The sequence below is a fragment of the Archocentrus centrarchus genome, chromosome 7 (genome assembly GCF_007364275.1).
Source record: "Archocentrus centrarchus isolate MPI-CPG fArcCen1 chromosome 7, fArcCen1, whole genome shotgun sequence".
Taxonomy (NCBI): domain Eukaryota; kingdom Metazoa; phylum Chordata; class Actinopteri; order Cichliformes; family Cichlidae; genus Archocentrus; species Archocentrus centrarchus.
In genome coordinates this window covers 31546974-31559359 of record NC_044352.1, presented here as the reverse complement: position 1 = coordinate 31559359, position 12386 = coordinate 31546974, and the positions used below count along the sequence as shown (strand labels likewise).

Here is a 12386-nt window from a genome sequence, read left to right as displayed (position 1 = left end):
TTATTGTTTCTAACACATCAATTTTGGGGATGTAATCACAGTTTTATAAGTACTTCTTCATTTACATCCTTGCTGTGTGACATTCCTGCTGATGTACAAATCCTCATATGAATAACATTTAAAGTACAAAACCTCCAAAAGGTGACAGTAGCACACTGAGTGAACTGCTGTGTGACTAAATATTCTAATAATTGATTTCATTCATTTAATTTATTTAAAAATGGAAAATGCACACTAGTTATCATAATAATCAGAATAATCTTAGGTCCATCACGTAAATGTTAAAGAATTAGCCATACAGCCTATTTTTCTGCAGTCCCTGCAGATTATTTTTTCTTAAACAAGGTATTTATATTATTTAATAATAATTGTTCGCACGGGATTAAAGAAAAGGAACTTGTGGGGCTTCAGGGACTCCGTAATACTGTGATTACGTTTTTTTCTACGTAAGCACCAAAGTGGGAGCTCAGTGGGAGCTCAGTGGGAGGCGCCGTCGGCTTTTTCAGTTTCTTCTGTGACAGCGTGGAAAGATGGTACTCGACTTGGACCTGTTTCGGACCGACAAAGGCGGTGACCCCGAGGTCATTCGTGAGACTCAAAGAAAGAGGTTTAAAGATGTTACCCTTGTTGACAAACTGGTCGTCGCGGACACGGAGTGGAGAAAATGTAAGCGCATCTACGTTTGTGCAGCTTCACTTTCGATAGCTAAGGGTGCTAATGTTAGCGTAGCCGTCAATGTGTTCTCTGGTGGGGAGTTCACGCCAGACTCCATTTAATATTTGTCTTTTTGAACTGTTGCAATTAATGTGTGGTGAACAGTTCGATCTGGGTCTTAAAAATGTTTTGTTAGTATTCAGGGTCCTTGTTTTCTATTCGGCTCATTTTAATACTAAAACAACTGTACAAAAAATACATTTAGGGAGTCATTTTGGTTGTTAGCCTTTCTGTGCTTCACTGCACTGCAGTGGTCTGCTATCGCTCAAGAAAGACAGTAATTTTAATGGTTAACGTGCTTTTTGGTCTGTTATATTTGCGCCGTATTGACGAGTGGACATTACTTTAATAGAGTGTTATGGACCGTTTCTTAAAACAATTCATTAAAGTTTGTTTGTCAGTTTATCATCAACTCGTAGCCAGATTTGAATGGAGCTTGGTGAGTAAGGGAGTTTCACGCTAACAGTGCTAATCTTAGCACAATGATGCTACCATCATTGTGCGAATCTAAACAAGCCGCTGTGGTTATCTTTCAAGTAAGACCAGGCTTTTACAAGACCAAACACTGGGTAACGAACAGTTCCCGTGATTGCGTTTACTGGGTTAGCTTAATAGGAAAGGCAGACTAACGCACAGACAGCTAAGCGACGCCGGGTAACAATCTGATGCAATCTTAGGCAGCAACATGTCAAGTCAACCTCACCCTGTAGTTTGACTGCAGAAAGTGTCATTGTGATCCAACATTAATCGTTTTCTCAGTACAGTATTGCAGCTTTGTAAGTGACCATGACAGCTTTATGTTTATATTATTTTTTTTGACTTTTTTAAGAGTTGGTTGATAACTCCTGTCACCAGACGAAGCTGAAGTTGGTTTCGATTGCAGCTTCCGATTCGGGAAATGGCTAAAGGGCCATTCCAATTTTTCGCTACCTTCAGCATCTTTAATCTGCGCTAGTTAAAAATCTATAACACCTACACACTTCAAACCTGGACTAGATTATTCTGCACTAATAGCAGAATACTTAACGCCAAGTGTGTGATTTGTGAAACCTTTATCTGATTTGTGAAACTTCTATAAAGAATGGTTTCAGCAATTTTTTGCATCTTTTTTTTTTTTTTTGGCTCTTTATAAAGATCAAACTAAAGTGTTCCTAAAAAGGACATTGTTAATATAATTTGACTACACAGAAAGATGTAAGTCATGGACATCTGCATTAAGGCCAACACTTCTTAGCACAATTTTCTGTTCATAGCTGTTTATTTATATAGTGCAAATTTACAACACGTCATGTCAAGGCACGTTGCAAAAAAAGGTCAATTAAACCTAATAATACATACATTTCAACTGGTAGTAGTAATCAAACAAGCCAGTAAAGTTCAAATTATTATTTACATTCATTCCAAGCAGTTTCTATATATGAGGAAACCCAGCAGATAGCATCCAGTCATGGACGTGCAACATTCACTCTTTGTTCAGCATGAAGCCACAGTGGACAATGATTTGCATTTGTCTTTAACTTTGCGGCAAACCCTTATAGCAAGCAAGCATGTAGCAACAATGGAGAGCAAACACTTCTTTTAACCTGGAAGAAACTTCCCATCATCAGTATGAACAGCCATCTACCATGACCAACTGGGGTTTTAAGCAGATGCACGACACTGAAAAAGAAGCACTTATGGAGGAGTACTTTATGTGTTAAAGAAGAGCAAAACATTAGAGAGAACAGAAAATTAAAAGTGGAAATAACAGAAAAAAATGCAAATTTCAGAGGAGCAGTTCAATTGTCGTATGATCCACATGCAAAAAAATCCTTTATTGAAGTTTCACAAATCAGATAAAGGTTTCACAAATCACACACATGATTTTAAATACTCTGCTATTAGTGCAGAATAATCTAGTCCAAGTTTGAAGTGTGTAGGTGTTGTAGATGTTTAACTAGAGCAGATTAAAGATGCTGAAGGTAGCGAAAAATTAAGTGGAATGGCCCTTTAGCCATTTCCCAAATCGGGAGCTGCAATCAGAAACCAACTTCAGCTTTGTTGTCACCAGGTGGTTAGCCCAGCTGCCGTGGCGCACACACACAGTCTGATAATGCACTGACTCTCTGATTTACCCCTGACAGGTCGCTTCACTGCAGACAACCTCAACAAAGCAAAGAACCTTTGCAGCAAAAGCATCGGGGAAAAAATGAAGGTATTTCAGTACAACACTATATGGGGGCTGCTGAGCATTGTATTTGTTCACCAGCCAGTTGAGGAAACCAGGGGGAGTTTAGAGTTTTTGAACTCTCTTTAACCCTTTCCTTTGTTGCTCACGCAGAAGAAGGAACCAGTTGGAGAGGATGAGGCTGTTCCTGAAGAAGCACAGAACCTGGAGTCTCTTACAGCTGAAATTCTGTCGGTATGACTGACTATTTTTTTTTTTTTTTTTTTTTTTTTTTTTTTTTTTTTTTTTTTTTTAAGAAAATGGCAAACAGATCTAATGAATGACCTCTCACTTGTTTACATTTTCTTTCCCTGTGGCAGGCCCTGACAGTAACCCAGATCAAAAAGGTGCGTTTGTTGGTGGACGAAGCGATAGAGAAGACCGACAGTGAGAGGGTAAAGCTGGAGGCGGAACGTTTCGAGTACTTGAGAGAGATCGGCAACCTTTTGGACCCATCTGTACCCATCAGCAATGATGAGGTGTGTGATTTGAACTAATTCTAAACTGATTCTGAATGCTTGAAAAGAAGGTAGCTTTGTGAGACTTTGTCAGACTTCTTTGTGGCTCACAAATCAAAAAGAAGTCCAGTTGCCTTCTTTTGAAGCACCCCAGAGTACTATGACCTGGATAAGTGCAAAGGTACAATTGACCTAAGCCTAAAATTGATATCTATCAATAATAGCACATAAAGTAAGAAAATTTGTTTTTGGTCGATTTATTCCTTTTTTTTTTTTTTTTAATAACAATACTTCTTGGCAGTAAATCTTATACTGTTGGAAAGCCTGTGTATTTCCCCTTAAATGGAGCCACATGACAAACAAATCTTCTCTGTCAATGCCAAACAGCTTATTCTGCTATTGACTCTTGTTTGGTGTTGTTTATTGGACTGGATGATTGAAGTGTGAAGAAACCAGCCATACTGGCAGTTTATCAATTCATTAATTTAACATGCAGGGCCTCAGTAGCATGTGGAAGAACCTTATAGAGCCACAGCATCTCCTTGTCATGGTGGTCATGCACTCTCATAGGGTCCTCTAACGAGAATCTATGGAAGATGATGTCGGCCTTTTAGTAGGGCACCGAATCCTCGAGTAACACGAATAATTCGATTATAAAAAAATTCTCGAAGCAAATTTTTTGCTTTGTTTAAACTCTGCAGCACTCATGTATCTCTGTGTAAGTGGAGTGTTTCACCCATATTAGCAACATTTAAGGTCTCCTTCGTTGTTGTTGTTGTTGTCTTCTTTTGGTTTTACTGGTAGTTGACAAACCAGTTTAGAGCTGCATTACACCACCTACTGGACTAGAATGTGGATCAGGAGCTGTTAACTCCCAGGACGGATCGCTGTAACAACAGTTTGCTAGCGAGCATCAGCACTAGCGATTGTTCTGTACTACTCCCTGATTAGTGATTAAAAATAGACCTGCAATAGAAACATACTTAGGAGAATGCTTGCATTAAACATTACAACATTACGCTCATGCAGACCCCAGTTTATCAACAAAAACACTGATAACACGACAGCAGCATGCAGCTGTTATACGTGCAGTCTGTCGGTGCAAGCGCGTGGTGCGGAGCCGGTATAGAGACGGTGAGCTCAGGTGGAGCGGAAGTTAAACATTTTTCTAGCGTCCAAAAGACTAGTTTAGCAAAGTTGCTAGCAGGGGGAGGAAAGTGAAATTGTTTGTTCAGCTAATTGCTCAAATCCCATTTCACCAGAATCTGTTGCCAGCTGCTCCGCCTAATGAAATGAGAAGTAAAACTTGATGACACATTTTCCAGTAAATGGCACGGTTACTGACCTTTCCTGAAAATTGTAATTAACTTAAGTATAAGTAACTTAAACTGGGTGTGTTCTGTAGGTCTTGATTTAATGGATTGTGCTGTGGGGGAGCATTTGCTGGCATAATCCAGGTCCACTTGTCACCCAAGTGGGAAAGGTCACTCGCTGAGTATGAAAGTAGCCTTCCCAGTGAAACAACTCTCTCCAAAAAAAAACAAATTAAAGATGAAGATTGGTGTTACAGTATTCCAGAGGTTTGGAGAGTGAGTGCCAGTGTGCTCTGAAGCTGTTCTGGCAGCATTTACTGCACCAACACCTCACTAAAACATTCTGTAAAAGTTTAATTGAGCTTCTTGTGAAATTCTGAGAATAAGAGCACATTTCACGTTTCCCTTATTAGTAATTCCCAAACTTTAAGTATAATTAATGGCAGTTAGTTTTCTGTCCGTTGAGCTTCTTCTGAACATAATTATGAATCTTTTGAATCTTTTTGAATCTTTGAATTTGCTTCTGCCAGGATGCAGACAACAAGGTAGAGCGTACCTGGGGTGACTGCACTGTCCAGAAGAAGTACTCCCATGTAGACCTGGTGGTCATGATCGACGGTTTTGATGGAGAGAGGGGAGCCATCGTGGCTGGCAGCAGAGGTTATTTTCTGAAGGTAAGTTTGTGTATGAGAAACCCAAACAGGGAAACAAAATAACACAAGTAGCACAAGCAACTTTCCTTCTTAATCTAGGGACCATCTGTTTTTCTCTTTGTTGTGTTCAGGGTCCCCTGGTGTTCCTGGAGCAGGCTCTGATCAGTTATGCTTTAAGGATCCTCTACAGCAAGAACTACACCATGCTCTACACACCGTTCTTCATGAGGAAAGAGGTCATGCAAGAAGTCGCCCAGCTCAGCCAGTTTGATGAAGAGCTATACAAGGTATGGACAATTTCAGTGTTCCTCAGCTTTTTCTGTTAGCCCTGTTGGTGGTGGTGGTGGTGGTGGTGTTCTGTACGGTGTTGTGTATTGTAACGTCAGGCAGCGTGACAATGATTATTTTCCATGAAATAAAGTCAACCGTGTTAAAGGGATCTGATTCGAATGAGATGCTCATGTGTTGCTACTTTGAGCCACGCAGTGTAGTTGCTCCAGTGCCCTCTGGAGGCCTTAAGAGGTTCACACTGTAGATGCAGAAGTTGTATATTTGTAGATATTGTGTGGATAGTGCCCATTGTTAGAATTACAATCACCAAAGAATATGCTGTACATCACAATCTTGACATGAAGGTTGCAAAGCTGCATTGCGTGCCTGCTGCATGTAAATGAAGTCCTTTTGTTTAAGCCAAAAACAGGTTCATACAATGCTGATTAGGTCCATCAGCACCTGGTGTCTCTGCATTTTTACAATACCAGTGTTTTAAATCCAGTGACTGGGCACGGCAGTGAAAAGCTTGCACTGCTGCACTGGTGGTGATGTGTTTTAAGCAAACCAGCAATGATGTGTTTGCCCAAGAGTGAAGCAGCTACAGCGTCAGCTTCAGATAGAAGTGTGGTTGAAAAACCAAGGAAATCACCCAAGAGAAATTTCAAGTACTTATCAGCTGATTTCAGTAACTTAAAAAGCAGTTACTTCAGCGCATTTTCCATGACTGCATGTGTCACTATGTGGATTTCTGTCATCCCACCCCCTCACTGAAAACCCAACCAACCCACCCCTGTACATGTTTCTGTCAGGTGATCGGGAAGGGGAGTGAGAAGTCAGATGACAGTTCCATAGATGAGAAGTACCTCATTGCCACCTCGGAGCAGCCCATTGCTGCTTTCCTGAGGGAAGAATGGCTCAAACCTGAGGACCTGCCCATCCGCTATGCTGGCATCTCCACCTGCTTCAGACAGGAAGTGGGCTCCCATGGCCGAGACACCCGTGGGATCTTCAGAGTGCACCAGTTTGAGAAGGTCAGTTTTGTGGAAATGGTAATCATGTATAATTTTAAAAAAAAATTATTTCTTTTTATTTAATCCAAAAACTGTATGTCAGACTAACACTAATGTAGGTTCAGAAACATTAAGAGGAGTATTTTTGCTGTTGGTAATTGGTGCATGTGCTGATTTTAAAAAATGAGTTTTTTTGTTTTGCGTATTCATCATATTTTAATAAGCAAAGTCTGAAATCAATCTTGAAATGTCTCCTTATAGATTGAGCAGTTTGTCTATGCCTCCCCGCATGATGGCAAATCATGGGAGATGTTCGATGAGATGATAGGGACAGCAGAAGAGTTCTACCAGTCACTAGGAATTCCTTATCGCATTGTCAACATTGTCTCTGGTAGGTCTAACACACACGCTCCTCATACTACACCGAGCTTTGAGTTTTAGTTGCTGGACAGTCCCCAAAAACAACAGAAAGCTCTGTCTTTGAATCCTTTCCACATAATAACAGAACCTTTAACTCCAATCAGTCCTGGATTGATGTATTTTCCAGGTGTGTGAAAATTCACACTCCTCACCCACTGGGTGTGTAGTGTAATGCGAAGCCCTGGGGTCTAGGGGCTGCTGAGGCTGACTACTGACCTAACAAGCTCTTTCCCTGCCTCTTTGACACCGATTGTGTTGTCCACCTTCCAGGTCAAAAACATGTCACACCTGATAATTCGCCTACTTATCCACAGGATCCATTTTCAGTTGTCAATTAAATGTCAGATTGTCTGAGGCCACTTTTTCCAGGAGAAAGGGTACTTGTCTGAATGCACTGTGCCAAGTGTGAATTTTTAAATGAGTATGGAAAGGGAAAAAAAAAAGTGATAGATGGACTGACCTGCACCTCTTGTTAAACCAGCATCATTATGCATGTTTAACACATGCATAATGATGCTGGTTATAGGGGCTTCGACTATCTACAGAAGTCCACTTCAGTAATCACTTTGAGGGCACTGAGCAGAAAAAAAAACAAAGCAGTGTTTGTTTTGCACATTTAGGCCTACAGAATGTAGAAAAACAGATTACAAATGGGATGTGCATTTTACACTATTTTATATTTAACCCTTTAACCCTGAATGCATCATCCCTGGTACAATGTACTTCAAAAGTGCCACCGTTTGTGGACTTCTGGCAACAAATACTGTAATACCCCTATGTGGTGGTGAAGTGGAATTTCTGGTCTCACAGGAACCGTTTGAATTTTTCCGATAAGACAAACTGTCGCGGAGTTACAGTAAAAAGGCAGCTGATCAAAGGAACTTTGATCAGCCGACTCGGCAGTGATCCGCTAAGTGATGCGCAAACAGCTGATCTTAATCAGTGGTTTGCGGCTTGTAAGGGCAGGGAACCGGCACTTTAGCCGCGATCACCCAAAGTTAAAGGGTTAAGGAAACATTTCAATTCAGATTAACTCCCACGAGGGGCAATTTGCTTGAAGCTGCCTGTAAATAAACCAAAAAACAGAGTTGTAATAGTTAAACGTACACAACAGATGACCGTTCAGGACGACACAGTCAAGCTGCTTCTAGACCGTCCCCACTTACATGTATCTGATGCAACTGAAACATTAAAACCTGAATTCCTTCTTAAGATTAGCACTAATATCTAGCACTGCCAGCATTTACCTAATTGTACCCTAAAGAAGCAAAGAGGATTTTTGACTCATTTGTAACATCAGCTAACTGCCTCCTTTTGTACTGTAGGTGCGCTAAATCATGCAGCCAGTAAGAAGCTGGATCTGGAGGCCTGGTTCCCCGGCTCAGGTGCCTTCAGAGAGCTGGTCTCCTGCTCAAACTGCACTGACTACCAGGCCAGACGGCTCCGCATCCGCTACGGACAGACCAAAAAAATGATGGACAAGGTGAGCGCTCCGCTCCAACACAGCTTACAGGAGCTAATGCAGTTTCAGACACTGAAGTGAGATTTAGCTTGCATCCACTTTTATTTTTTTCCTTCAGAAGAAAAACCTGTACTTTTTAAAAAGTGATTTTGTCAACACTGTTTTAGGTAGTGAGACATAATTAATTGTGCTCTGATTGTGTCTCTTATTGCTGTTCAGCAAAGGTTTAACACCTTTATACAAAAATAAAATCTTATCTTTTCCACCATCACTTTGCTTTAAAGATTAAAGGGCTTGCCTGGCAGCATACAGCACACAGGTTTCAGTTTCTCTGTAGCTGCACACTCTGAATTCACTTTATATCTCCTTCTGTCTTTGTGTTGTGTAGGCAGAGTTTGTGCACATGTTGAACGCAACCATGTGTGCCACCACACGTGTTATGTGTGCCATCCTGGAGAATTACCAGACTGAAGAAGGAATCATTGTCCCAGAGATGCTCAGGGATTTCATGCCTCCTGGTAAGCTGTGCTGGCTTTCACGCCTACTTATTGCACTCAAATACTTTCTTAAATTAAAAAGAAAATGTTAATTTACTTATTTGCTAATGCATACTCAACTACATTAGCCTCTTTTGAAAACTCTTTAATAGAACAAATGGCAAATGCTTTGCTTTTTTTAAAAATATTTTTGGAAATGTGCTGTCTTGCTGAGAGCTACACGTGAACATTCATACCACTGTCATATTTGTAGGCATCACTGGGAAATTTTCAGGTTTTATTTTTTTTTTGTCAGTCATAGGTTATTAGCCATTGGAGACCCTGTGTTTATCCTCCTTTGTAACTCAGGAGCATCCCCCTGCTGGCCATAAAAAATAATGCAAGTTTAAGAAATTTATCACACCCAGAAGCTACATCTTTTATATATGTCTGTGTGTAGCTATTGATGTTGTTTAGTGGTGGTCAGCAAATGGCTTGTAGGCGGTGCATTATATCCTACCAGGAACTTGTAAAAACAAGGGAAAATAAATTGTTTTAAAACAAGAAATAGTCATGTAAACTAGTTTTCTATGCTCAAACTTGAGAAAATGAGAAGATATTTCCAGAGTTTAAGAAGCTTTCCTGTAAGCAGTGTCAGTATATACGTCGTCCTTCTGCTCAGTATTCTAACTACAGATGTAGGTTTTTCAGACATTTAGCAGTGTGGAGACTGTTTGCGCCTGAATTCACATGGAATACTTTAAATGGATTTTTTTTATTTTGTTCTCCTCCAGGTTTAACAGAGATCATTAAGTTTGTCAAGCCGGCTCCCATTGATCAGGAGATGTCCAAGAAAGCGAAGAAACAGCACGAGGGAGCAAAGAAGAAGCAACAGGGAGAAGGCGGTAAAGACGAGAACCTGCCCAGTGCCATGGAGAACATGTCTGTGAACAACTCATAGACCCCGGCACACAGCAGCACCACCTCACCGACCTCACAGATACACAGTAATGGAACAGAGCCTTGTCTGAATTATAATGATCTGGGATCAGTTTGTTGCTTCTCCTAAACTAAAACAGTCCATATGAGATAAAGTGAGAAATAAATGAGTTGTAATTAGCACTTAATCCCCTTAAGGGGAATGTTAACCATAATGTGAAGGCTTGGCTTTATTCCATCTTTATCTGTCTGCCTCTGTCTGCATGGGTGGCATCTATCACTTCTCCTCATTCATATAAAGGATCTTTCAGTTGGTCACCCCCAGTCCTCTTCACCCTTCACCGTATGACGTCTGCAGCAACACAGAGCCTAAAACCAAGAGATAAATACCTGATGGTGTTATTCAGAGTCAGCAGCTATGCTTACTGTCTGGCTTCTTCATCACTGTTTCTGTGATCAGTTAGATAAAAGTACATGTTAGTTTTTCTGTCTTTTGGAGATCTGTTCTAAAAGTGTGTTTTTGGGATGTTGGGTATTTCTGATAATCAGCTCAGAAATTGTCTGAAATCATTTATTGACACTGAGACTAAACCTGCAACTGTTCTGTAATTACAACATGAGAAATACACGATCAGAGATTTTAACTGTCTGTTTTAGGCTTTGCTTTGTCTTTGCCCACAATCATCATCTTCATCTGCTGCTTAATGTGATGCTCTTCTCCACCTCATCATTGAGACATAGACATTTCCTGTATGTACTTGCTAATATATAAATATATATAACTGTGCAATGATGAAGTGGGACTCACTGGCAACAATAAATACAGTTGATAATGAAGTGCTTCTAATGTGTCTGTTTAAGTCTTTTAAACTCTGCTGTGTGTATAGACTTGGGGAGCTTGAAGTGACTGATCTGGATGAGAGGGTGGAACATTATCAGCTAAAGCTAGCAAAAAAACATGGCTAACTAGCCTTATTGCATCAAACTGCACAGCAAGCTGTGCTATTTATTGGCTCCTTACTTTCAAAGTGCTCCAAAAGGCCATGATCATAAAGTGGAGAGATCAAGTTCAGTGACTCAGATCCATAGCAGACACCTGTCAGCTATAGGTACCTGTGATGAGTACTGAGCACAAGACAGAAGTGACCCCATAATGAAACAATTCTGAGCTTTTTATTTTAAACAATAAAAAGCTCAGAATTGTTTCAATAAAAAAACTGCCTCATTTCAGAAAAGTTCCCACCAGCACCAAAATTAGGTTATTAGGAAGATGGCATGCTAGCATGTATATTTTCATTCAGATTCCCTTTTTCTAACGTATACTTGAGTACATATTGTTTTTTATACAAAAATCCAAAAGCTCTGTCAGTGTCAGAGGGTTCAAGTTTTTCCTTTAATTTGTCACCTTTTTTATTTTTGTATTTTTTCCCCCTGAGTGGTTAGAGTGCGCACGAGCCAAATCCCCAGTTTCACTCCCAGCCAGCGAGGGCTGTGTTACACGTTTACATTCTCACTGTCTGTGTCACTATTCAATAAAATGCCAAAATTAAAATCTTTAAGAAATGCTCAGCTAAGCAAAGAGAAGCATCGGTCCATCTTTACTTTAAAATAGTCAGAGGTGGCAAAAGTACTGACATTCTGTACTTAAGTAGAAGTACAGAAGTACTTGTGTTAAAAAAAGTACTTTGCTAAAAGTAGAAGTACTGGGTCAACTTCTCTACTTAAGTAAAAGTAAAAAAGTACAGGCTCTGAAATGTACTCAAAGTAAGAAAGTAAAAGTAGCTCTTTGGAGGACGTTTCTACCTGATATTTTTGTGTAAAGCTAACCAAACATCATTATATATTACATGAGAATAGAAACGTTATTTCAATCTAAATTTTAATTCTAATGAATGCACTCAGCTTGAATCTGTTATGTAGGACACAAACTGTGAAAGGGAATTTAAACACAGCTCTAGTCTCTGTGTCCTCCATAGTAGAGGGTGACTGTGCCTCCACCTAAACACAAACATGAGGATACTCAGGGGTTACAGTGGGATTCAGAAGGTGGAGGAACCCTAAGATCAGCTGTAGTGGCTCTGCATGGGGAGAAGAATCACAACTTTCTATTGTGAGCTGCAGTAAATGATGTTGGTGTGCAGGCTGTGATCAGCTGACCTGCTGCTGCTGCTGCTCTGAGGTTTACTGCTCTGTGTGGATGAACTGAATTCACAAAGATGTAACCCAGTATTTCACAGCTACCTGAGCTGATCTCCATCCCCTACACTGACAGCATACAGGCTGCATAAATGTTGGACTCAGTGAATGAATCTCATTCAGACTCATCTCTGCTGCACTGATGTAACCTGTAACTCTGACCATCAACACAGCCTCTGTGCACCAACAAAGAGCTTTACTGTAAATACAGTACAACAAGCTGACCTGTTTATTACACGCTAAACTGCAGTATTTTCATACAATCT

At 40.3% G+C, this 12386-nt stretch overlaps 1 protein-coding gene across 1 annotated transcript; it reads left to right on the top strand.

The window, feature by feature from the left end:
- The first annotated feature begins 530 nt into the window (after positions 1 to 530).
- Positions 531 to 10761, top strand: sars1 (seryl-tRNA synthetase 1). Its single transcript, XM_030733198.1, has 11 exons — positions 531 to 666; positions 2838 to 2908; positions 3035 to 3115; positions 3241 to 3399; positions 5222 to 5365; positions 5476 to 5631; positions 6427 to 6648; positions 6889 to 7018; positions 8373 to 8530; positions 8898 to 9027; positions 9780 to 10761. Exons 1-11 carry the CDS (start codon positions 531 to 533, stop codon positions 9944 to 9946), a joined length of 1554 nt encoding a protein of 517 aa, XP_030589058.1. The 3' UTR covers positions 9947 to 10761.
- The last annotated feature ends 1625 nt before the right edge of the window (positions 10762 to 12386 follow it).